This window comes from Lissotriton vulgaris, chromosome 6 (genome assembly GCF_964263255.1).
Source record: "Lissotriton vulgaris chromosome 6, aLisVul1.2, whole genome shotgun sequence".
NCBI lineage: Eukaryota > Metazoa > Chordata > Amphibia > Caudata > Salamandridae > Lissotriton > Lissotriton vulgaris.
The window spans coordinates 625,720,184-625,745,403 of record NC_141694.1 but is presented as its reverse complement, the minus strand read 5'-3'; the positions used below and the strand labels follow the sequence as shown (position 1 = coordinate 625,745,403).

Here is a 25,220-nt window from a genome sequence, read left to right as displayed (position 1 = left end):
TAGTAGGATTCACACCCAACCCCCCTTCCCACCCAGCACTGACAACCATCAGTGATCTAAACCAAAAATACACACTCCCTGTAGTATCCCAACTAGTAAATTAAAACAAGGGTGATGGGGAAATAAACAGTCAAAGGTGGTACACACCTTGGGGTATGACTTTGCCCAATAGCATACCCTTAATAAATGATGTTATGGTCATTGTAAAAGCATTCAGTAAGACCAACCAGAGAGTGTGTATCATAAGCCACTCTGCTGGGACATGTGCCATGTACGTTACCTTAACAGCTATTCACTTTCTCCATTTCAGACTGGTATGGCCCCAACAGGGGGGCAAGGGCCTCAGGTTAGGACTCCATATTATTGGGGTGACAACCTCATGTCCTATGACCACCTCCAGTCTGCTGGCTGTGGATTGAGCCAGGAGTCCAGTTGCTGAATGTGGAGATCCTTTGGGGCTCCAAAGAGTTTTCCCAAATTTGTCAGCACATTCTGCTGTTGGAAACGTATACGACTTCCTCTATAGATCAACTTTCATCCGAGCAGGGTGTAACACTGCATACTTTGAACTGTGGCAATGCAGAGTACATTTTACCTCTAGGAATTTCTGTGCGCCTCATGCACTGTTGCTGTAAAGTCGGGGAATAGGAAATCACCAGGCCCTTATACAACCGGCCCTATTCCTGCACCAGTCTCAGAATAGTGTCTTGGTCACAAAAGTTCAATAAGTTCGCAATTATTGGCCTCGGGAGTCCGCCAGGGATGGGCGTGTCTGAAGCAATCTGTGCAGATGCTCAATTAAGAACATATCGGAGATGCTGTTGTGGCTAAATATATCAGTGAAGATTTTTTGGGGAAAAAAAGCCATCCTGCCCGTGTCAGTAGACTCGGCAACCCCCACAATCCGTACATTGTTCTGTTTGACTGTGCCTCCAAATTCTCGTTTTTCACTGCCACCGTAGGGACAGATTCTCCAGCCTGGCTAGGCTGGTCTAGTTTCTCTAAAATCATTTTCCAGGTCAGAGATCCTCTTATCTGCGTCGTCCATCTGCACCCAATGCCTGTTTTTCCACTCAGTGGGACGGTTCAGCTGGGTTTCCATGGCATCCATCTTGGCATCAATGGACTGTAGACTGGACTTTAGGTCTGACAAGAGGGTGACAGTGGTGTTCCCGGAGCTCTTCAGTTCTGAAGTGGGTTCAATGTCACCATCCTGTGCAAGGTCATTAAGACGTGGAGTCTTTCTAGCATAAAAGGACAGTTTACTGTGTCTGGTATCTCCCTTCCTTATTGCGCCCAACCTTGACCAGCAGGACCTCATCACATCGACAGTAGGTAGCGGGATTCCAGACAACAGAGTGACAACTAAAAGTCCAGGTCCACCACCTGAGGGTGTTTCCAGTGGTCCGAGTAAGGTTGGGGGCTATGGAAATACAGTGTTGTGACTATAACCGCTTGCCTGCAACAGATTCAATTAAAGGGGGCCCCCGCCATGGGCATGGAATAGTCAGACGAATAGATAGCGCCTCAGTCTGCAGATGTAGATCAGCTAGGCCCTGCCTTCAACCACCTGCCGGCCATATCGCCGGGAGATTCTAGTGTGATGCGGGCTCCACCCTGTAGCTGGTCTGGTCCTGTGCTTATAGCCCTTTGGTTTGTGGTTCCTCCACAAGAGTCAGCCACAGCTCCCTTCAGTCATTGAAGCAAACTCATGTCAGGCTGACCTTGGAAACATGGGTCGTCTTAATCTGGGCAGGCATTCAATGATGAGGGGGAGGGTAAGGAAGGCCGCAGTCTGGCCCAGCTCAGTATGCCAGGATATGCCTATAGCCACCCCAACCTGAAGGCAGGCAGCCAAGCCGAAACAGGGGTGCACCTAACTGTCTGGGACAGTAAAAGCAACAGTTCCACCCTGCACAGCAATTAAGAGGACAGGACAATCTGTGGCTCACTGGCAGCCTCTGTCACGGCCAGGCCTCTGCAGTGGTTACTCCCTGTTGGCCGCAGTTGCCCCCACCAGTGGCTGTGCCCTTTCAATAGCCTGGGAGTTCCTCCCCCAAAATTCCTCGATCACGGACCCCTTCCACCATTATTCTACCACAAATCTGCTCTAGTGGACACCGCACAATCCCAGTGGATGGGATGTGCCATCTAGACTGCTGCTCTAAGTAGCCATCTTAGTTGCCTCCCTGGCCACGCCCGTAACCCGTAACTTGCCTTTTCATCTGATGTAATCTGAAAAGTTTAATATATTTATTCACATACAGTGTGTATTCTTTCTCAAATAAATGGGACCTTTCCCTCTTGTAAAGCACTGTTACCTGCTGAGTTTAGCATGCGTTAGAGTAAACCTATAATAAGTAACTAAATAAATAAGTACATTGTAGGAATGGGCCTCTTTTGACCTCATTAGCCACCAATTTTTACTTGATGCCTGTTAGAAATAGGGTTTCTGGGTAGCTGAGACTTGCTCCAAAGCGATGCAGAAACCACTACTCTAGTCAGGATAAAGGAGTACTTCTAAAATAACCCCTGCTCACCCCTTTGTTAGCCTGGCACGAGCATTCAGGCTTACTTAGAGGCAGGGTGTAAAACATTTGCAGATAACCAATAGTAATTCAGTGTACGCACTACAAAAGGACACCACACCAGTTGTAGAAAAAATCCAATTATTGTATACTTAAGACAAGACCAAATACGATAAAAAATCCACAATACTATACTTCAAAATCTTCACTTATCAAAAATATGCTTTTCAAAATAAATCCTTAATGTCGATAGCTCCGTCCGGGGCTATCGCGGTGTTGTGAACAACAAATCTAAAAACAGTTCTGGCTGACCGCGGGGTCGCAAGCCAACTGCGGTGTCGAGAAGACGCATAAACAGTACCTTTGAGAGATGCAGGGCGATGTGGCCCTTGAAGTCACTTGCATTGCAGGTCGAGCTTCTTTCTGATAGGATTCGGAGACCTGGCGCCAACAGGCATAGGGTGCTGAGGTGCGAAGCGCAGCGGTGCAGCGTGCAGTGCCCCCAGGTTGCGGAACGAGCAGCGGCTCGGTGGCGGCGTCAGATGGCATCGTGGGTGAGACCAGTGTCAGGATGCGAGATGGAGGCAGTGCTCGTCACAGTGCAAGCAGGTCACTGTGCAAGCAGCGGTGTTGTCATTGCTGAAGCGCTGTTGTCGGCGTCATTAGGCCAAGGCTGTGGTGTGGGATGAGGGAGGTGCGTCGTGTAACTCACGAGCGGTGCCCCCGAACCGGTGCAGGCAGCGACTTTGATTTTGTCGGGAAGTGGTGACAAGAGGAAGGACACAGCGTTGTTGTGTAGCGAGGCGGTGCAGAGTGCGGTGCCCACAGGTCGTGGTGCGGGCAGCGGCTTGGTGGCGGCATCAACAGGCGTCGTCGGTGAGACCAGGGTCGCGGTGCAGTGTTGCGGTGCAGTGTTGTGGTGCCCTCTGCGGTGCCAAAGCTTCGGCGTGAAGCAAGGCGGTACGGAGTGCGGTGCCCACAGGTTGCGGTGCGAGCAGCAGCTCAGTGATGGCGTCAGCAGGCGTCATCAGTGAAACCAGGGTTGCGGTGTGGCGTTGCGGCGGTGCCCTCTGTGGTGCCTTCAGGACACGGGTTCGGCAGGGTCGTCGTAGACGTCGTCGATGGGCGTTCTTCGGATTGCAGCACAAAACAGACAGTCCCCAGTGCTGCGGGTGGAAGAACCTGAAGTCTTTCCTGTTCCTGAGACTTTGTGAACAGTGGGCAAAACACACAGTCCCCAGTGCTGCGGGTCGAAGAACCTGAAGTCTTTGCTGTTCCTGAGACTTCGTGAACAGGGGGCAAGCTCTACCTCAAGCTCTTGGAGAGTCTCACCACTTCGGTTGCAGAAAGTCCAGTACAGGCCTCTCACTGCCCAAGACCGAAGCAGCCACTGCAGGTCAGTTCAGCAAAGGTCTGGGACCCAGCATTTGTATTAAAAAATCCTTTGATCTTTCAGGCAGAGGGTGTCTGTGTACGGCCAGAACCAGTTGGACTGTCACTGGCATGGATTCCCAGCAGGCGGTGGAGATGACTTTGTCAGAGGCAGACCAGGCCCTTTGGGGTGCAAGGAGATTCCCTCCTTCTTCCCCCATAGTAACCCAGGTCTTTTGAGCCCTTTCCTGACCTACCTAGACTATCAGGAGCCACCCCGCTCCACAGCCATCTGTCGTCCCAAAAACCAAACAGGCAATCCACATTCCAGCAGAGGCACAGGGGATGACCGAGCAAAATAATACCCACTATCTAAAAGTGGCCTTTATGAACTCCGAATGAAAAGGGCACCCTTACTAAAGGCTGCGTCTTTAGATGCTGAGTTCTGGCATACCAAACTTCATTCACTTATACTTTTTTGGGCTACGTATGTGGGTGGCACAATCCGTGCTGCAGGCCCACGAGGAGCGGTGGACTCAAAAGCCCCGGCACTTGCAGTGCCCGTTACTGGAGGCTGACGAGTGCGTCGCACATCCAATCATAACACAATTTACCACAGGCGTACCAGCGCTTTACCACTGATCAGCAGTGCGAGAAGTGTACAGAAACGTTATACCAGCAAAAACAGAGTCAAACCCGGGAGAGCAGAAATCAAAAACTCTGTAGAAACACGCCATTAGATGCCAAGTCTAACAATGCCTTATGTGATTTCGAAATGTAAGGGTACTGCATACCTTCTATTCAGGTTACAAGATCTCTTTCCCTCAACTGTAACAAAAGTGGCACAACTTAAGCCACTCTTGCAAGTTCCTAATAAGGGGACACCTGGTACCTAGGGAATAGGTACTGCAGCATGTATTATGGCACCTTAGTGACCCCTGACCAAGACCATGCAAATTGCCATTGCAGGCTGTGTGTCTTGGTGCAGCTAAAACTGAAGAGTTGGCATTGCACACAGCCCTGTGTGCCATGCCCTCACACACAGTATGAGATATAGGTGAGCCACCCCTACTGCAGGCCTTACAGCCCTAAGGCAGGTTGCACTATATACCATCTGTGGACATATCTGCCTGAGCAGATATGACCCTGCAATATGTGCGCTTTTCTTGAATATTGTAAGTTCACAGGAAAGCCATAAAGAGTACATGGGCAGGATACTTGTCATTGAGAGTTTCCTAGCTCCATGATTGCTTCACTGTCCTCTAAGTAGAAGATGTTTTGTACTGAGCATCTAGTCTTAATAAATCCGCACTGATGCCTGATGCCAGTGAAGGATTTATTAATAAATGCACACCGGAGACCCTTTAGAGAGTCCTCTGAAAACCTACTAAGAACTGGTGTGGTCTCTGACTAGTCATAACCAGTCTGCCTCCACCATACATTTTTCTGACCTAATGGGGTGACAGCCTGCCCTCTCAGAGTCCAGGAACAAAGCCAGGTCTTGGCGTAGGTGCTTCACAGCTTCTCCAGTCCTGAATGGCCTTCCAGAGCGGGAAGCTCCAAAGTTCGTTGCTGCCTTTGAAGTTCAGACCAGGCTTCCCCAGATAGTGGGGGATGCCAACTCCCCTGTCCTGCTCCGCATTTGGCAGGAGGACAGGCGGACAAATTAGTTAGATGAGGAGGAGTTTTGACATTCAGCCAGCACTACCCCTAAGGTGTGGCAGAGGTTGTGAACCGCTCTTCTGAAAATCCACTATTGGGGCTAGGTTAGTGCCCCTTACCACAGGAAGTGGCCACTTAGAGGGTAAAGGCACCATAAAGGTAGGAAGCCCATTGGCTACCTGTCTCCCACTGTAATGCCTTAAATTTAGTATTTACGTTGCTTCCTTGGACCTTGAACCTAGATATGATGGACAAGAAGAAGAAAAGGACTAGGAAGACTAGCTGCCCGAAAACTGAAGCCCTGCTGCAAGAGAAATTGGCACCAAACCCTGTCTGCTGCCTCTAGGACTCAACAATCTGTGTGTACTGTGTTGTCCCGAATCTGTGAAGACTCACAAGAACCCTGGAGCTCCTCCCGCCTTTGAGAAATATTCAAGAACCTCTCTTGGAGTGAAGCTATCACTCCCCTGTATACCGCAGGCACCGATTTCCCCCCTCCCCCTGTCTAGTTTGCCTTTGTGCTGCTCCCTGATGACTTAGACTCAGTACCTGCACCAAAAGAGGTGCAACATCTCCATCGGGTCAGATCCCTCTCGTCTCCAAGGCTGGAGACGCCAGGACCTACTGAAACCGCACCGTACCAATACCAAAGGGTTGCGATGACCTACAGCAATCAGTGAGACTAAGAGTTCATGCCAGACTCCAACTACTGAAGAAGCAAGCACCTGTCGAGGGACGTCGAGACTCTTGAGATCCATGTTGTGAGTGACCCAGCTGTCCCGAAATCGCCTCTCCAAGTTGCCTGCTCCTGACCGTGAGGACCTCTCGAGCACAATGCTAGGCTGCCCTTTCTGCTCTACACCTGATACCATCTGCCCCTGTAACAACGGACCAGCTGTGCTCAAGTGGTTTTGCAGCCTCCTCCCTACAGTGGGACCCACCGGACTTAGCTCTAAGTCCTGCTGTGCAATGTCTTTCCATGTGGCCCCCTTCATCATGGAGCACCAGCTACTAACACCTTCCCTACTCTGCTCCCAGCAGAATTCGGAAAGCTCCCGATCTTCTGCTGCTGGAATTTTGGACCTAGTCCTGCTATCGACCTAAAACGATAGGTAAACTTCATGCAAGCAAGTGAAGTAGTGTGGCTCACTGGTTAGAGGCGGCAGACCCGAGAGCAGAGGACGGCCCTGGACCAGGGTTCGATTCCCGGCGCGGCAGGTTTCTGGACCCGGGTCAGCGGACTCGATAATTCTCTCGCCTCGGTGCCCACTCTGATCAGCGATCACACTCGGCAACTCTGGGCATTAGCTTGCCTCATCTTCACTAACGGCCCCACCAGACCACCGGGGATGCCTGGTCTCACCCTGGAGATACTCATTAAGGGACCATCTCTCAGGGAAGCCAGGAAGGGTTTCGCAGCAGTCGAAGCGCCTTGGGACCCTCCGGGTAAATAGCGCGCTATATAAATGCCTATACATTTACACATTTACAAGCATTGCCTAATTTTCTATATATTTTTCTGCTTTTCTTGATGCGTAATGACGCACAAAAGTGATCTGTTTTCGGAACTCTTAAAAGTTAAATCTTCTAAAGTACTAACTGTAGATCGAAGTTCTTGCTCTTAAATAATACATACAAATCGATATTATTTATATAAATTGATCTTAGATTTATTTACGTGTGTTTCTCATTTATTTCCTCTGTGAGTGCAACAAATGCTTAGCGTTACCCACTGATAAGCCTAACTGCTCACCCAGACTGCCACAGAAAGAGCACTAGGATTATCTACTTAAACCTCTGTGTACCAGTAAGGGATCTACTGGATGCTCTGCAGAGTGTACTTCGTTTTAGTACACTATAAAGAACCAGCTTCCTACATACATTTCATAATCTATAAGTATTTTCCAGGGCAGTCTATTATTTGGCACAGCTACTAGCTACTCCAACCATTCTGGCCCCTGTAATGTTAAGTTTTCTAAGTCAAAAGCTATTAAAGTAAGATGCAGACATGGTACCCAGACAACATAATTTGCCCTCTTGCATGTTGATCCAGATTTCTTTGCTCCTGTCTCTAGAACATTGTACACGCAGCCTGACATAGGCATTTAAGCATTGGATTTCGCATATTTGTGGCTTAGAAACAATTTACAGCATATTAATTATCAGTTTTGATAGTGAGGTGTTATCATCTACGAATACAGGACATCTCAGGAGAGCACATTAGGTGAACCCCATGCTATCCACACATTGTGTGTACATTTCCTACACTTATCAACACTTAAAAACATAAATCTAAATTATCATGGTTTTAAAGCTACAGGAAGTGTAGAAAGGTCCATGCAAATAATTCATTTTCCTTTTGAGTGTGAAAAGGGAGAGTTTTATGGGGGGATAAGGTTTTCTAAGTGAAGAAAAAATAATTCAAAATATATTAATTCACTTGACAATGTATATAGCCCTTACACGTACTGCTAGACGGAACACAGACATTTCTGAGTGGCTTGTTTTCCTATGGATAACTTCTAAAATCTTCTGGCATCATAAGAGTATTTTTAAGCGTTTCTGAATAAGGTATTCATGGGCAGATACCTGACATTCCAAGATTTGATCTAAATCGATCCCATTGTGTTTAGTTTCCTGTTAAGCCAGTGTGAATTGTTTTGTTTGACAGAAATGTTCTATATCCCTGTTGCCACCCTGTTATTCTTTTAATTGGATGCAATTAACAGACTCTTTAAGGTTTGTGAAGCACTTACCTGACTTTCTTTTGGTTTAATTAGTCTACTGAGGTATTTACTGGAGCATAGCTCAAATCACTCACTAAAAGACGAAAAAAGGAAACTGCCTAGAAGGGTTTGAAAATGGAACTAGAGATATAAGGGGGAAATGTGATGCTGCACATCACTGAGAAAGATGATTCTTGTTGGTGCAAAGAAAAGTTACTGATGTCGTTGATTTAATATAACATGATGATATAGTTTAAACACACGAGGATGACAAAAAATAAAATGAGATTAAGAATGAAAAGTGAAAAGCTTTGGCAAAGTAAAGTAATTTCCTACCAGTCCTGGCACTTAAGTACCCTTTTTTTTAGGTAAATGTGCGCTGGTGATTGTGCAAATTCACTCACTGCAAGATGGGTTGACCAATTGCCCTAAGCTTTAAGCTGTGGTAGATGAAAGCAAAATATGAATGACAGTTGAACAGACCAGTGGAGGAAGAAGGGTCCCTCAAAACCGGTCAAAGTCGAGAAATATGCCTATTTGTTTTTTTACTTACATAAGGCTATGACTTAAAAGCCGTCTTAATCCATAAATAAAAACAAACATAAACAAAAACGAATGAAAGTATTTATAAAGAAACAATACTTCACAAATACATTACAAAATAAAAAAATAGAAAACTACCTCTTAAATTGTATTATCAAAATGTTTTTTTAGATCAGTAAGCAACACCTGACCACTACAATAGTGCTTAGTGAGTTAGATCTCACAAACCGAATGACAGTTTTTTTTGGCTAGTATACTTTAAATGGAACAGCGGTTCACTTTGAATACATGTTTCCTCTTGCATTTTTCTTTACATCTAAACTCTGTTACTTTGAGGTGCCCTGAAAAAACTAACAGATGAGAGAAAATTACCATGTGGACCTGTCAATAGGAATCTACCTGTGATCATTTTAATACACAGAAGGTTACTGGTGGAATTTCAGTAGTTTTGCTCTTTTGAATCTCAAACATAACTCACTGTTCAACTGTATTTTTCAGTAAATGTAATAGTATTTTAAATGATTCTATTCTATTACACTTGGTTTGGTAATCCACAGTTTGATGGCAAATATATCCATTGGAACCACCCGTTGTTGCAACACTGGGATGCAAAAATTGCAAATAATTATCCAAATGGTAAACATAGTCCTCCGGATGATATTGGTTCACAGCCTTCAGTTCTGCCATCACTGTCCAACTCAGGCTGTCCTTGGCTTTATAGGCAATTCAAAAATCGCCTATCAGGGGAAAGTGTGAGTCAAACATAAGTTACACAGTGGCTCTCACCACTGTGTTTTATCTTTGTATATATCCCAGTGGCGGTTGCCACTGGGTAGTTTTAGTCAGAATCGTGTCTACATAGGAAATGCCGTTTTTGTGCAGATAATAACTTTGGTGTCATTTGATGAATATCCACGAACGTTTCCAAGAAATGCAAATTTTTGACAAGCTTGTGCATCATAAAGTTTTGTGGTGGTCCATCAAGCGGGGGTCGGTAAAAAGGGAGGTGGGGAGTCCCAAAATATATTTTCCCATTCATTTTTCATCGTAAATTTAGACACAGCTACAGCCCAAACTGCTGAAAAGATTGGCACCAAATTTGTCAAAGTTAGATCTTGGTCTCAAAAGGTTGATTTGTATGTTTTTGTGTAAATCTGTACAGTAGTTTTGTAGAAATTAAAGTTAAAAAGCTTTGTATATATCACACCGTAGAGGATCCGGTGACCGGACAGATATCTGACTGAGATCTTATTGGCTTCCACTACATCAACCGGGAAGTGGTGGATGCCACCTTAGGGATTGAGACTCAGTCCCAGGTCCATAAAAAAAAGCTAAAAAAGGCATGGGGCAGGGTAGGGCCATAACCTTCTAGGTCTGGGGGTGGAGTACCGTCTGGGACCAAAAACATTTTTTAAAACATTTTGCTGCAAATTTGTTGAAGATCCTCAAATCTAGTGTACATTTTTTTTTCAAGTACGGGCTTCTTCCCGTTTTTATAAACACCCTCCAGGGTGGGCCAGGGTCTGAGCCAAAAAAGTCCTCCCTGGACCCTATCCCTTGGACTGATAATTCAATAAAGTGGAGGGAGTTGTGCAGCCCCTCTCCCCGAAGCATATGAGGCCCGAGGATATAATCCCCCTGGGCCGCATTTTAAATAAAAGTGAGAGGGCCGTGCATCCACCCTGCCTGAGCCATGCAATGACCATGGTGAAGCCCTCCCCCGGGGCTGACTCAGGGATTGTGTTCTGGGTTGCCCACCTCCTGTGACACGGTCTGTTTCCCTGTCCTGGGGCTTCCCCTACGCCCCCCCCCCATACAACAAAAAATAGTGGGTAACGTGGTTGGGACTGGGACACTCAGATGTTTTTTTTTTTTTTTTTTTTAAGAAGTAAAAAGTGAATAATAAATGAGTGGCCACAGCTACGCATTCATTATTCACTACTCCTTCAGGGAGCGTCCCATAATGCCCTATAGAAACATGTTTTATTTTTGGGGATGTTCCTAGAAGGGGAACGGAAATCGCCATTTTTTTTATCCATTGTTGCGGGTGTGGGCTGCAAAAATTTCTGTAGCCCCCAGTAACACTAAAAAAAAAAGTCTGCTGTGTCAATGAAACAATGATATGTTTTAAAAGCATTTCCCAGTCTGAGGTTTTTGCTCTACAGCTGGGACTGTAGTGAAGTGAGGCTAGACTCTGAGACACTTTTGTTTTATTTACATTTTTTCTTAATAGAAAAATTATGTATCTGAGCTTTTTTATCTTCACATTTTTCATCCACAAAGTATAATAATCAAAACTTTGTAAAAAAAAAAAAGTCAGACATGTTTACTTTAAAAATATTTGATAAAGTTTTATTGATCAATAATAAGCATTGAATTTCGTGCATGATTGAACTATACATGTGATTTAAATTATTTTTGGAGAAAGATGAAAGATCGGCTTGTTATATAGGTTGTTGAGGGGGGAGGAAGGGCTTGGCGAAGTGCGGCCGTGGGTTACCTTTACATGTGGTAATCAAATATTTCTTTAAGTTGAAAAAACCATAGAAATTCATTGGATAACAACAAAGGTGAAAGTAACGTTACAGGTAGGTGAAATGTTTAGTAACAATACAACATTGTAAACTCTAAAAACCATAGAAATTCACAGGTTATAGTTATATTTTCTTAAATAATTAGAACTTGTGCCCTCGCTGTGCACTGCTAAATAACCGACATATTACTTAACTCATGACATTGTCGATAATAGCATTGCAACATTTGCAATGAAATTATTGATGAGAAAATTGTCCATGCGAGTTATCCAGCCTGCTATTCCACTGTATGCCACTACACAGCACCTCATGCCACTCTATTCTACGCTAATCTGCTTTACACCACTCCACTCCATACTATTGCACTCTATGGCTCTCTACTCTATGCCTACTCCATTCTACCAACTCCATTGTACTCTATTCCACTGAATGCCCCTCTAGTATACATCACTCCACTCTATACCACTCCACTCTATGCACGCTACACTGTTCCACTGTATGCTACTACACTCTAACAGTCCAGTCTACACCACTGCACTGTACACCACTCCACTCTGCTATTCCACTGTTTGCTGCTCAACTGTACGACAGTCCAGTCTACACCACTCCACTGTACGCTACTACGCTAGATGCCAACATGCTTTGCTCTTTTTATTGTATGTAACTCCGCTGTATGACACTCCACCATATTCCACGCCACTGATCTCTACCCCACACTGCTTTTCCTATTCCACTCTACACTACTCCTCTCTAATCCACTGCAGTCTACTCCACTCCACTCACAGGCTAAGCCACTTTACTGTGGTGTTGATTGGAGTGGCGTACTATGCATTGGCATAGTGTCGAGTGTTGTAGAGTCAAATACCATACAGTGGAGTGTTGTAGAGTAGGGTACAGTGCAGTGGGGTAGAATGTAGTGGTTAACAGTTTAATAGCGTACAGTGGAGAGACATACAGAGGAATAGTGTAAAGTAGAGTGGTGTAGAATGGAGTGGCATATTAAGGATGCAATAGCGTACGGTAGAGTGGGGTAGAAATATTTCCCAGGAACTACACTGGTTTACAGATGTACAAATACAATATAATGTGCATTCAGCAGACCTGTTATTCTGTACTAACAGGAAGAAAGGAGGCCGCAATATTTGCTGTCACTCATTGTGGTTCTGTACTCGGTTGTTTGTTATGTTTTGAAATTTGTATGACTTTTCAAAGAAGTGGGACATCTAGATTGCGTTTGTTTATCATTTCCTCTGGTAGTCAGCTTGTAAAATGTTGCTAAATACCTTTTCTGATGGCTGTGACAGCATGCAACTGTGCTGGTTCTGATTCCTCAATCCTCTACCCAATAAGGACAACTACATTCTCAAAATCAAACTTAACAAAGGGTGGTTACTGGTTCACATAAACTACAAACATTGCAGGAAAATGTGGGGGCCTCCTTTTCCTTTTTACGTCACTGTGAAAATGGCAGTCATTGGCAAATGCCCCAGCACAGTTGTGAATAAAATCGATGCTTGTAGGGGTACCATAGAGTAGCCATGGCGAACCTTGGACAACTTAAAGTGTTTGTTGGGCTGGAGTGGTAGGAAACATACTGGTGCAAGTGGTACTCGTATCCCTATGTCTCTTAACTGCTTTGAGAGGCTCCAACTATGTCTCCCACATGAGATTTGTTATTGTTTTTAGCAGTGGAAAAAGTCTGATGCAAAGTTGGAAATGCAGGGCCAAGTAATGACTCGTCTTAAGATTTGTTTTGGAGTTTTGCTGATGCTGAGCTCTAGCAGAACTTAACCCATATAAAGTCTTGCCATTTCTCTAGTTTATTGCTGAATCACAGACGTGCCTTCGCGCTAGGCTATCATGATGTTTTGGGTTAAACACCCATCTGGCTCACATTTTTGCTTGGCCATCATGGGAACAGGAACCATGACCCACGGGTTGATGCAATGCATGCAAATATTTCGACAGGCAAGATTTGTATCTAGCTCGTTAACTAGCTGGACACAATAACAGAATAGTGTAGCCTAACTAAGGCAAGCATTAGGGACTTGAATGTTTTTACAAAAATATAGCCCCGTTGGAGTTTATTTCAGTGTATCTACACCTTTTGGAGAGGTGTTGTTACCAGTATTTAGGCCACGATAGGCTGATTATCCAACATCTTCTGGGCTGAGCACCTTTTTAGGTCTCGCCTAGACGAAAGCAAAAGCGAAGCTTTTGCTGTCTATGCGAGAAAACTTATGGTGCCACTTTTCTGGGAATATTGTGGACATCAGACTGTTACGAGCTTTTTCTGCTGTAGTCAGGCTGTCACGAGCTTCTCCTTTGGAGATTTGACCTCGTGAGCGCGCCTTGACTGCATCTAATGGGCCGTGCGCTTCCTTTAGTCAGTTTCACTTTGACGCCTGCATGAAATGAAACAATGTGTCTGGTAGTTGTTCATGTGGAGTGCCTTCTGACCTCGTGAGCGCGCCTTGACTGCATCTAATGTGTGTGGCTTTTTTTTTCAACGTGGCCGGGCGCTTGCTTCAGTCAGTTTCACTTTTAAGGTGCAGGCGTCAATGGGTCTGGTACTTGTTTTATTTCCATTTAATGCTCTTTGGAACAACAATTTTATATTACTTGTGTGTATTACCACTGGCCAGAATTTCAAAGACTTATATTCACGCAGGTGAAATAATACTATTGTGATTAGGGCCGATTTTTGGAGTCTGACCGTTCAGAGTGCAGAGTGGAGCTTCAGAGTGGAGCTTCAGAGTGGAGCTTCAGAGTGGAGCTTCAGAGTGGAGCTTCAGAGTGGAGCTTCAGAGTGGAGCTTCAGAGTGGAGCTTCAGAGTGCAGAGTGGAGCTTCAGAGTGGAGCTTCAGAGTGCAGAGTGGAGCTTCAGAGTGCAGAGTGGAGCTTCAGAGTGGAGCTTCAGAGTGGAGCTTCAGAGTGGAGCTTCAGAGTGGAGCTTCAGAGTGGAGCTTCAGAGTGGAGCTTCAGAGTGGAGCTTCAGAGTGGAGCTTCAGAGTGCAGAGTGGAGCTTCAGAGTGGAGCTTCAGAGTGCAGAGTGGAGCTTCAGAGTGGAGCTTCAGAGTGCAGAGTGGAGCTTCAGAGTGGAGCTTCAGAGTGCAGAGTGGAGCTTCAGAGTGGAGCTTCAGAGTGCAGAGTGGAGCTTCAGAGTGGAGCTTCCGAGTGGAGAGTGGAGCTTCAGAGTGGAGCTTCCGAGTGGAGAGTGGAGCTTCCGAGTGGAGCTTCCGAGTGGAGCTTCCGAGTGGAGCTTCCGAGTGGAGCTTCCGAGTGGAGCTTCCGAGTGGAGCTCCAGAGTGCAGAGTGGAGCTTCAGAGTGGAGCTTCAGAGTGGAGCTTCAGTGTGCAGAGTGGAGCTTCAGAGTGGAGCTTCAGAGTGCAGAGTGCAGCTTCAGAGTGGAGCTTCAGAGTGGAGCTTCAGAGTGCAGCTTCAGAGTGCAGCTTCAGAGTGGAGCTTCAGAGTGGAGCTTCAGAGTGGAGCTTCAGAGTGGAGCTTCAGAGTGGAGCTTCAGAGTGCAGAGTGGAGCTTCCGAGTGGAGCTTCCGAGTGGAGCTTCAGAGTGGAGCTTCAGAGTGGAGCTTCAGAGTGGAGCTTCAGAGTGGAGCTTCAGAGTGCAGAGTGGAGCTTCAGAGTGGAGCTTCAGAGTGCAGAGTGGAGCTTCAGAGTGGAGCTTCAGAGTGCAGAGTGGAGCTTCAGAGTGGAGCTTCAGAGTGCAGAGTGGAGCTTCAGAGTGCAGAGTGGAGCTTCAGAGTGCAGAGTGGAGCTTCAGAGTGCAGAGTGGAGCTTCAGAGTGCAGAGTGGAGCTTCCGAGTGCAGAGTGGAGCTTCCGAGTGCAGAGTGGAGCTTCCGAGTGGAGCTTCCGAGTGCAGAGTGGAGCTTCAGAGTGGAGCTTCCGAGTGCAGAGTGGAGCTTCAGAGTGGAGCTTCAGAGTGGAGCTTCAGAGTGGAGCTTCAGAGTGGAGCTTCCGAGTGGAGCTTCCGAGTGGAGCTTCCGAGTGCAGAGTGGAGCTTCAGAGTGGAGCTTCCGAGTGCAGAGTGGAGCTTCAGAGTGGAGCTTCCGAGTGGAGCTTCCGAGTGCAGAGTGGAGCTTCAGAGTGGAGCTTCCGAGTGGAGCTTCCGAGTGGAGCTTCCGAGTGCAGAGTGGAGCTTCAGAGTGGAGCTTCCGAGTGGAGCTTCAGAGTGCAGAGTGGAGCTTCAGAGTGGAGCTTCCGAGTGGAGCTTCAGAGTGCAGAGTGGAGCTTCAGAGTGGAGCTTCCGAGTGGAGCTTCAGAGTGCAGAGTGGAGCTTCAGAGTGGAGCTTCCGAGTGGAGCTTCAGAGTGCAGAGTGGAGCTTCAGAGTGGAGCTTCAGAGTGGAGCTTCAGAGTGGAGCTTCAGAGTGGAGCTTCAGAGTGGAGCTTCAGAGTGGAGCTTCAGAGTGGAGCTTCAGAGTGGAGCTTCAGAGTGCAGAGTGGAGCTTCAGAGTGCAGAGTGGAGCTTCAGAGTGCAGAGTGGAGCTTCAGAGTGCAGAGTGGAGCTTCCGAGTGCAGAGTGGAGCTTCAGAGTGGAGCTTCCGAGTGGAGCTTCAGAGTGCAGAGTGGAGCTTCAGAGTGGAGCTTCCGAGTGGAGCTTCAGAGTGCAGAGTGGAGCTTCAGAGTGGAGCTTCCGAGTGGAGCTTCAGAGTGCAGAGTGGAGCTTCAGAGTGGAGCTTCAGAGTGGAGCTTCAGAGTGCAGAGTGGAGCTTCAGAGTGCAGAGTGGAGCTTCAGAGTGCAGAGTGGAGCTTCAGAGTGCAGAGTGGAGCTTCAGAGTGCAGAGTGGAGCTTCAGAGTGCAGAGTGGAGCTTCAGAGTGGAGCTTCAGAGTGGAGCTTCCGAGTGGAGCTTCAGAGTGGAGCTTCCGAGTGGAGCTTCAGAGTGGAGCTTCCGAGTGGAGCTTCCGAGTGCAGAGTGGAGCTTCCGAGTGGAGCTTCCGAGTGCAGAGTGGAGCTTCCGAGTGGAGCTTCCGAGTGCAGAGTGGAGCTTCAGAGTGGAGCTTCAGAGTGGAGCTTCAGAGTGGAGCTTCAGAGTGGAGCTTCAGAGTGGAGCTTCAGAGTGGAGCTTCAGAGTGGAGCTTCCGAGTGGAGCTTCCGAGTGCAGAGTGGAGCTTCAGAGTGGAGCTTCAGAGTGGAGCTTCAGAGTGGAGCTTCAGAGTGGAGCTTCAGAGTGGAGCTTCAGAGTGGAGCTTCCGAGTGGAGCTTCCGAGTGCAGAGTGGAGCTTCAGAGTGGAGCTTCCGAGTGGAGCTTCAGAGTGCAGAGTGGAGCTTCAGAGTGGAGCTTCCGAGTGGAGCTTCAGAGTGCAGAGTGGAGCTTCAGAGTGGAGCTTCAGAGTGGAGCTTCAGAGTGGAGCTTCCGAGTGGAGCTTCAGAGTGCAGAGTGGAGCTTCAGAGTGGAGCTTCCGAGTGGAGCTTCAGAGTGCAGAGTGGAGCTTCAGAGTGGAGCTTCAGAGTGGAGCTTCAGAGTGGAGCTTCAGAGTGGAGCTTCAGAGTGGAGCTTCAGAGTGGAGCTTCAGAGTGGAGCTTCAGAGTGGAGCTTCAGAGTGGAGCTTCAGAGTGGAGCTTCAGAGTGGAGCTTCAGAGTGCAGAGTGGAGCTTCAGAGTGCAGAGTGGAGCTTCAGAGTGCAGAGTGGAGCTTCAGAGTGCAGAGTGGAGCTTCAGAGTGCAGAGTGGAGCTTCAGAGTGGAGCTTCCGAGTGGAGCTTCCGAGTGCAGAGTGGAGCTTCAGAGTGGAGCTTCCGAGTGGAGCTTCAGAGTGGAGCTTCAGAGTGCAGAGTGGAGCTTCAGAGTGCAGAGTGGAGCTTCAGAGTGCAGAGTGGAGCTTCAGAGTGCAGAGTGGAGCTTCAGAGTGCAGAGTGGAGCTTCCGAGTGCAGAGTGGAGCTTCCGAGTGGAGCTTCCGAGTGGAGCTTCCGAGTGGAGCTTCCGAGTGCAGAGTGGAGCTTCAGAGTGGAGCTTCCGAGTGGAGCTTCAGAGTGCAGAGTGGAGCTTCAGAGTGGAGCTTCAGAGTTCAGAGTGGAGCTTCAGAGTAGAGCTTCAGAGTAGAGCTTCAGAGTGGAGCTTCAGAGTGCAGAGTGGAGCTTCAGAGTGCAGAGTGGAGCTTCAGAGTAGAGCTTCAGAGTGCAGAGTGGAGCTTCAGAGTGGAGCTTCAGAGTGCAGAGTGGAGCTTCAGAGTAGAGCTTCAGAGTGGAGCTTCAGAGTGCAGAGTGGAGCTTCAGAGTAGAGCTTCAGAGTGGAGCTTCAGAGTGCAGAGTGGGGCTTCAGAGTGGAGCTTCAGAGTGCAGAGTGGAGCTTCAGAGTAGAGCTGCAGAGTGGAGCTTCAGAGTAGAGCTTCAGAGTGCAGAGTGGAGCTTCAGAGTGGAGCTTCAGAGTGGAGCTTCAGAGTGGAGCTTCAGAGTGGAGCTTCAGAGTGGAGCTTCAGAGTGGAGCTTCAGAGTGGAGCTTCAGAGTGGAGCTTCAGAGTGGAGCTTCAGAGTGGAGCTTCAGAGTGGAGCTTCAGAGTGGAGCTTCAGAGTGGAGCTTCAGAGTTCAGATTCAGAGTGGAGCTTCAGAGTTCAGCTTCAGAGTGCAGCTTCAGAGTGCAGCTTCAGAGTGCAGCTTCAGAGTGGAGCTTCCGAGTGGAGCATCAGAGTGCAGAGTGGAGCTTCCGAGTGGAGCTTCAGATTCAGAGTGGAGCTTCAGAGTTCAGATTCAGAGTGCAGCTTCAGAGTGCAGCTTCAGAGTGGAGCTTCCGAGTGGAGCATCAGAGTGCAGAGTGGAGCTTCCGAGTGGAGCTTCCGAGTGGAGAGTGGAGATTCAGAGTGGAGAGTGGAGATTCAGAGTGGAGAGTGGAGCTTCAGAGTGGAGAGTGGAGCTTCAGAGTGGAGATTCAGAGTGGAGAGTGGAGCTTCCGAGTGGAGCTTCCGAGTGGAGCTTCCGAGTGGAGCTTCCGAGTGGAGCTTCAGAGTGGAGCTTCAGAGTGGAGCTTCCGAGTGGAGCTTCAGAGTGGAGAGTGGAGATTCAGAGTGGAGAGTGGAGATTCAGAGTGGAGAGTGGAGATTCAGAGTGGAGAGTGGAGCTTCAGAGTGGAGCTTCAGAGTGGAGATTCAGAGTGGAGCTTCAGAGTGGAGCTTCAGAGTGGAGCTTCAGAGTGGAGCTTCAGAGTGGAGCTTCAGAGTGGAGCTTCAGAGTGCAGCTTCAGAGTGCAGCTTCAGAGTGGAGCTTCAGAGTGCAGCTTCAGAGTGCAGCTTCAGAGTGCAGCTTCAGAGTGCAGCTTCAGAGTGCAGCTTCAGAGTGCAGCTTCAGAGTGCAGCTTCAGAGTGCAGCTTCAGAGTGCAGCTTCAGAGTGCAGCTTCAGAGTGCAGAGTGGAGCTTCAGAGTGCAGAGTGGAGCTTCAGAGGGCAGAGTGGAGCTTCAGAGTGGAGCTTCAGAGTGGAGCTTCAGAGGGGAGCTTCAGAGGGGAGCTTCAGAGGGGAGCTTCAGAGGGGAGCTTCAGAGGGGAGCTTCAGAGGGGAGCTTCAGAGGGGAGCTTCAGAGGGGAGCTTCAGAGGGGAGCTTCAGAGGGGAGCTTCAGAGTGCAGAGTGGAGCTTCAGAGTGCAGAGTGGAGCTTCAGAGTGCAGAGTGGAGCTTCAGAGTGCAGAGTGGAGCTTCAGAGTGTCAAGAGCAATGCCAATAGCTCTAACTTTAACAAAGGCAAAACCATTGCATTGTAAATGCTTGTTATTTTACCGAATCACATGCTCATGCTGCTGCCTGGTTTGTCTACATGCACACAGGCAGAATCACTCGGTACAAAATGGCTCCTGTTCACTCGTCAGTACGGTCTTGCGCCGCCCCACCTTCCCCCTGCCAAATACATTCATTCCAAATACTGCTTATTTTCATATCAGACTGACTTCTCACATCTGGGATAGCAGGGGCACCTTCCACAGTGATTAGTGCTTCACAAAAAATAATTCTCGGCTAGCGCTCAGAAGCCTTGAAGCTTTGATTGAATGACACTGCAGTTTGATGCCCCGCTCGTTTTTTGATGCTATGCATTCCAGACACTGATTTTATTAAGACTCACTTGGAGCTCTAAACTGTCACTTGATCTTTCTTTGGGTCATTTCGTTTGCCCGGAAGGACTAACATATCTGTGAAACCCTCTTCTTTTATAGTTTGAGCATCGTCTTCGTTTAGCAGGATAACATTATACATTTGAAAATACAAATATCCGGGAAGAGCAGAGAGCAAATCTCCGCGATGTTGGGCATTCTCCTATCATAAAGGAAGCGTGTTGGTGGGACCTGTGGCATCTAACGCATCATTTAACCCTATATGCGTGGGCACCTACCACAATAATGTATAGGATGAGTTTGTTCCGTTCCCGTTTTTAATTTGATGTAAAACTCAAATCACTGCACACTCTCTACTACACACTCTCTACTACACACTCTCTACTACAGTCACTACTCTCTACTACACACTCCCTACTACAGTCACTACTCTCTACTACACATTCTGCTACACACTCTCTACTACAGTCACTACTCTCTGCTACGCACTCTACTCTCTAATACACTCTACTACACACTCTCTACTACACACTCTACTACACACTCTCTACTACAGTCACTACTCTCTGCTACGCACTCTACTCTCTACTACACACTCTCTACTACACACTCTCTACTACACACTCTCTACTACACACTCTCTACTACAGTCGCTACTCTCTACTACACACTGTACTACACACTCTACTACAGTCACTACTCTCTACTACACACTACTACACACTCTCTACTACAGTCACTACTCTCTACTACACACTCACTACACACTCACTACTACAGCCACTACTCTCTTCGACACACTCTATACTAGACACTCTCTACTACACACTATCTACTACAGTCACTACTCTCTACTACACACTGTATTACACACTCTACTACAGTCACTACTCTCTACTACACACTACTACACACTCTCTACTACAGTCACTACTCTCTACTACACACTCTACTACACACTCACTACACACTCACTACTACAGCCACTACTCTCTTCGACACACTCTATACTAGACACTCTCTACTACACACTATCTACTACAGTCACTACTTACTACACTCTCTACTACACTCTCTACTACACTCTCTACTACACTCTCTACTACACTCTCTACTACACACTCTACTACACACTCTACTACACACTCTACTACACACTCTACTACACACTCTACTACACACTCTACATTACACACTCTACATTACACACTCTACATTACACACTCTACATTACACACTCTCTACTACAAACTCTCTACTACACACTCTACACTACACGCTCTACACTACACACTCTACTACACTCTACTACACACTCTGCTACACACACGCTCTACTACACACTCTACTACACACCCTCTACTACTCTCTAGTACTCTACTACACATTCTCTACTACTCTACTACACACTCACTACTTTCTACTACACTCTACTACAGACTCTCCACTCTCTACTCCACACTCTCTACTTCAATCTCTCTAATTCAATCTCTCTACCTCAATCTCTCTACTTCAATCTCTCTACTTCACATTCTGTATTACACACTCTCTACTACACACTCACTACTCTCTAGTACACACTCTCTACTACACACTCTACTACACTCCCTACTACACATTCTCCTACACACTCTACTACACACTCTACTACACACTCACCACTCTACTACACACTCACCACTCTACTACACACTCACTAGTCTCTACTGCTCACTCTCTACTACACACTCTCTACTACACACTCTCTACTACACACTCACTACTCTCTACTACACACTCACTACTCTCTACTACACACTCACTACTCTCTACTACACACTCACTACTCTCTAATACACACTCTACTACTCACTTACTACTCTCTACTCACTCTCTACTACTCACTACTACTCTCTCTACTACTCACTACTACTCTCTCTACTACTCTCTCTACTACTCACTCTCTAGTACTCACTCTCTACTGCTCAGGACAATGCCATTTATTTATCTGTTTCCAAAACCAACACATAAATAAAACATTTGTCATTTACAATGCCAGAAGCGCTAACTTTTGCAAAGGCGAGACCGTTGCATTGTAAATGCTTGTTCTTCCCTGTGTGCTTTTTCCTTGGCCCACATACAGTCAACCCCTTTACATTCGTTTTTGTTTTTTCCCTGTGGGTACTTTTGATTATGGCATTTCAAAAGCCATGAGTGAAGATTTGGCTTCACCTCTGACAGCTATTTCCTCAAAAAGAGAATGTATTTTATTCTAGAATCCTAGTTTAGTCAAGTGTACATTTGGTTTGTGTTTGTTTTTTGGAACCTTAAAATGTTTTTCTATGTTTTTTCTTTGTAGGAGCTACCTTGACGTACATTCATCTCCGCCAAGAAATATGAGATCATGACCAGGTTCCGCAGGCGAACATGCATCACTTTGATATGTCTTATTTTCTTTGTTTGCTCAATAATGATGGGTTTAAAGACATTGCGACCTGACAGCGCTGCCTTTGGCAATCCATTTGGACTTGGTCTTCTTCCAGAATACCCCCAACGCACCACTGGGCAGGAGAATAAAATAGATTCCCGGAAAATTTCCAAGGAGGACACAGTAACCCAATTGAGGATTCCAGATAATATTATGAATACCGGAACAAAGGGGATCTTGGCTGTACACGATGAGGCGGAAGGATTACCTCCTCCCAATTACAACTTCCACATATTCTATTACACTTGGTTTGGTAATCCACAGTTTGATGGCAAATATATCCATTGGAACCACCCGTTGTTGCAACACTGGGATGCAAAAATTGCAAATAATTATCCAAATGGTAAACATAGTCCTCCGGATGATATTGGTTCCAGCTTTTACCCTGAACTAGGACCTTACAGCTCCAGAGACCCTTCTGTCATTGATGCCCACATGAAGCAGATCCGCTCTGCATCAATAGGTAATTCATATGTAGTTAATTTTTCTTTGCTTGAAATGGTGCTTGCCAGTCAAGTGGGCGTGTGCCATGCAGAACGGCTATTTATATTGTGTTTCATTCTGCAGCAGATGGTCTGATTTGTCTTTTGCTTTAGCAGACTTATATGATACTGCATTCTGGTGGAAGTGTCCATGTTAACATGTTCAAACTACATTAAAGGTAGGCACTGCAGAACTATGATAAGTTAGTTATTAACTAAGGAAGAGATGATCCTAAATTAAGTGCCAGAGCCGAAAGACTTTCATTGAATGATAGCCGACTGCTGGTACTGCCTATGCCACCGTTCTAATTTTCCCCTTTTTCTTACATCGTGCATATTTCCAACCATATTGCTCCGTACAACTTTCCATTGGTAACTTTTCTAAAGTTCTTTAGCTCTATAAAAATAATACTAAATACTTTGCTTTTCATTTAAAGTAAGTGTCAAATTGCATTTCATAATCCTGCATAAATGGTTTGATTCAAAGTTGTTTCATATCTGGTGTCTGTGGTTTGTCCTGTGCGGTTTTCAGTAGCATTATTTTGTCCACTATTCGTAATGAAAACAAACTAAAATTGCTAGAATTCAGTGAACGAATGTGATTGATTGATTGATACTTGGCTAACATGATTTTGCTGTAGTTCTGAATCTGAACCTAGCCATAACAATAAAAGAGCAGCCCTGCTGCCCATAATGTGCAAAGTGCCACCACCTTTTGCAAATCCTACCTTACTACATCTGGCCCTTAATACTATCTTTTTTTGATGGACTCATCAATCATGTGCTGTATTTGTAGACCCTGCGGTCCAGGATACACAAATCAGCACAGAATTTACGAATCTCACTACAGAAATCTTTTTTTAATTTTAATTTTATTACGGAGGGGTGAGGGCCTCACATAAACTTGGAAGTCTTGGTAGGCCCGTTTCTTTTTCCAAACACTGTGCTCAGTGCACCGCTTTTTAGGTCTCGCCAGAGCCAGCGCATGCGCTGCACTGCACTGGCGAGACATTTAGTAAGCGGCTTTCTGAAGTTCTACCAAAGCGGCCACCAGCTTGCGGTCACGCTCCACCTCTCCAAAACTGCTGTGCGCGCATCCCTTGCCTGCTTTGCACAGAGCGCGTCATCGCGATCACTTTCGCCGCGTTCACTTCCGCTTTCACGGCCGCGCGGCACCACATAAATCCGAAAACCGCCAACACAAATCTGCTTATGCAATAATGGCATACGTGCTGACAAACTCATATACCGTCAGCACATAATTATTTATGCATGCAATGTGATCTGTACTTACCTTTTCCTCTTTCTTCCTGAAGAGGGCTGAATAAAAAATACTTACTTCACTGAGCTCCCTAGGGCCAGCACTGGCGGCGCCAGAATTGCAGTCATTGTTCTACGGCGTCAGGAGTTGATTTCTTCCCTCATCACACTTTGTGCTCGATTCCAAGGATGCCGGCAACTAACAATCCCGAGAATCAAACGGCACACTGTCTTGTGGGACACATAGCTCTGTCACAAGATCTTAGGACAGATATTCTTTTTCTTAAATACATCCCTTGAAAATGCCTTTCTTTATTTGAAAAACTGTACCTGCCAACCCTCTTGATCAAGAACAAGTTCAATTAAATCAGACAGGCCTGAGTCTGAAAGAAAACTCGGCCCATCCTTTGAGCCTTAGTTTTCTACTCCCTTTCTGTCTTTCTCCTACCAGAACGGTCTTATTCACTTATTGCTGTTATGTGTTTGTCTCTCACTCTCGTTCGTCTCTCCGGTTTTCCCTTCCTCTCCTTCTTTTTATTTCTTCCCTTATGTCACCTCCTCTGCTTTCCTGTCCGGTTTTCTCTTCCTATTTCTCTTAGTTTCTCTCATCTCTCCCTTGTTTTTTCTTTGCTGACATTTTCAGTCTCTCTACTTCCCCTTTGTTGTCCTCCACTTCTCCTATTTGTTAAACACTCTTGGTTTCACATTCTATCTTTCTCTCATGCTCCTGTACGACATCCTCCCTGATTTATTTTCTACTTACCATTAGATCTTAATTTTTTTATTTTTACCCTCTGACGATCTACTATCTCATCTGATCTTTGTGTCTTCTTTCTTAAATTTTCACTATTCAGCCGCTCTTATACTCTTGCCTGTCGTTTTTTTTCTGTCTTATATTCTTTGTTTGTTACTATTTGTCTACTCATTTGATTTTGCTGACACGACAAACTGGCAACGGTTTTGAATTAGCCAGTGGTAAATGGCGCTAATGTTAGCATTATGTTGCATCATTGAAAACATTTTTCATTGTTGCCAGAGGTATTTAAATTTTTTTTTTTTTAAAAAGCCTGCGCCGCAAACTAAAAAACAGCCAACAGCTTTTGCTGCTGGCTATCTCATAATGATAGGGTATAAGTACCTTCAAGGAATTTTGGTATTATGTATTTCAGACAAAATTTCAAACAGTACTTGACGGCCGATAGTGCAAAGCAACAACAACAGATATTCAGTCAATTTACGTAAATCACTTCAAGTGATCAAAATGGAAGAGAGGGAGAGGGTGTGTATGAAAAAATTGTATTTTAATACTCAAGAATCGATTTAAGAAAAGGGTACAGAATAAATAACAATGTTATAGGAAGAATATTTCAGAAATGGCAATCAAAAGAAAACTCTCTATAACAATTGTATGCGCTTATCCGCCTGTTCACAGTTGATCTATTAGTTAAGCAGACAAAGCGTATATGTCGACGTTTCGGTCTCTAATCTTGAGTTGATGAGACCATCCTCAGGACATATGAATCATATCTTGAAAACCCTGGTAGAATGAAGTCTTGTTGTCTACAAAAAATATTGGTGTTTAAAAAGGCAATCCA

General features: G+C 46.1%; 1 protein-coding gene across 1 annotated transcript in view; it reads left to right on the top strand.

Moving 5' to 3' along the window:
• Positions 1–25,220, top strand: part of MANEA (mannosidase endo-alpha) — a 310,526-nt gene that overhangs the window by 72,457 nt on the left and 212,849 nt on the right. The window contains exon 2 of the mRNA XM_086926639.1: positions 21,755–22,346. Within this exon, the coding sequence (XP_086782765.1) occupies positions 21,800–22,346 (547 nt within the window). The 5' untranslated portion in view covers positions 21,755–21,799. The remainder of the gene's footprint in view (positions 1–21,754; positions 22,347–25,220) is intronic.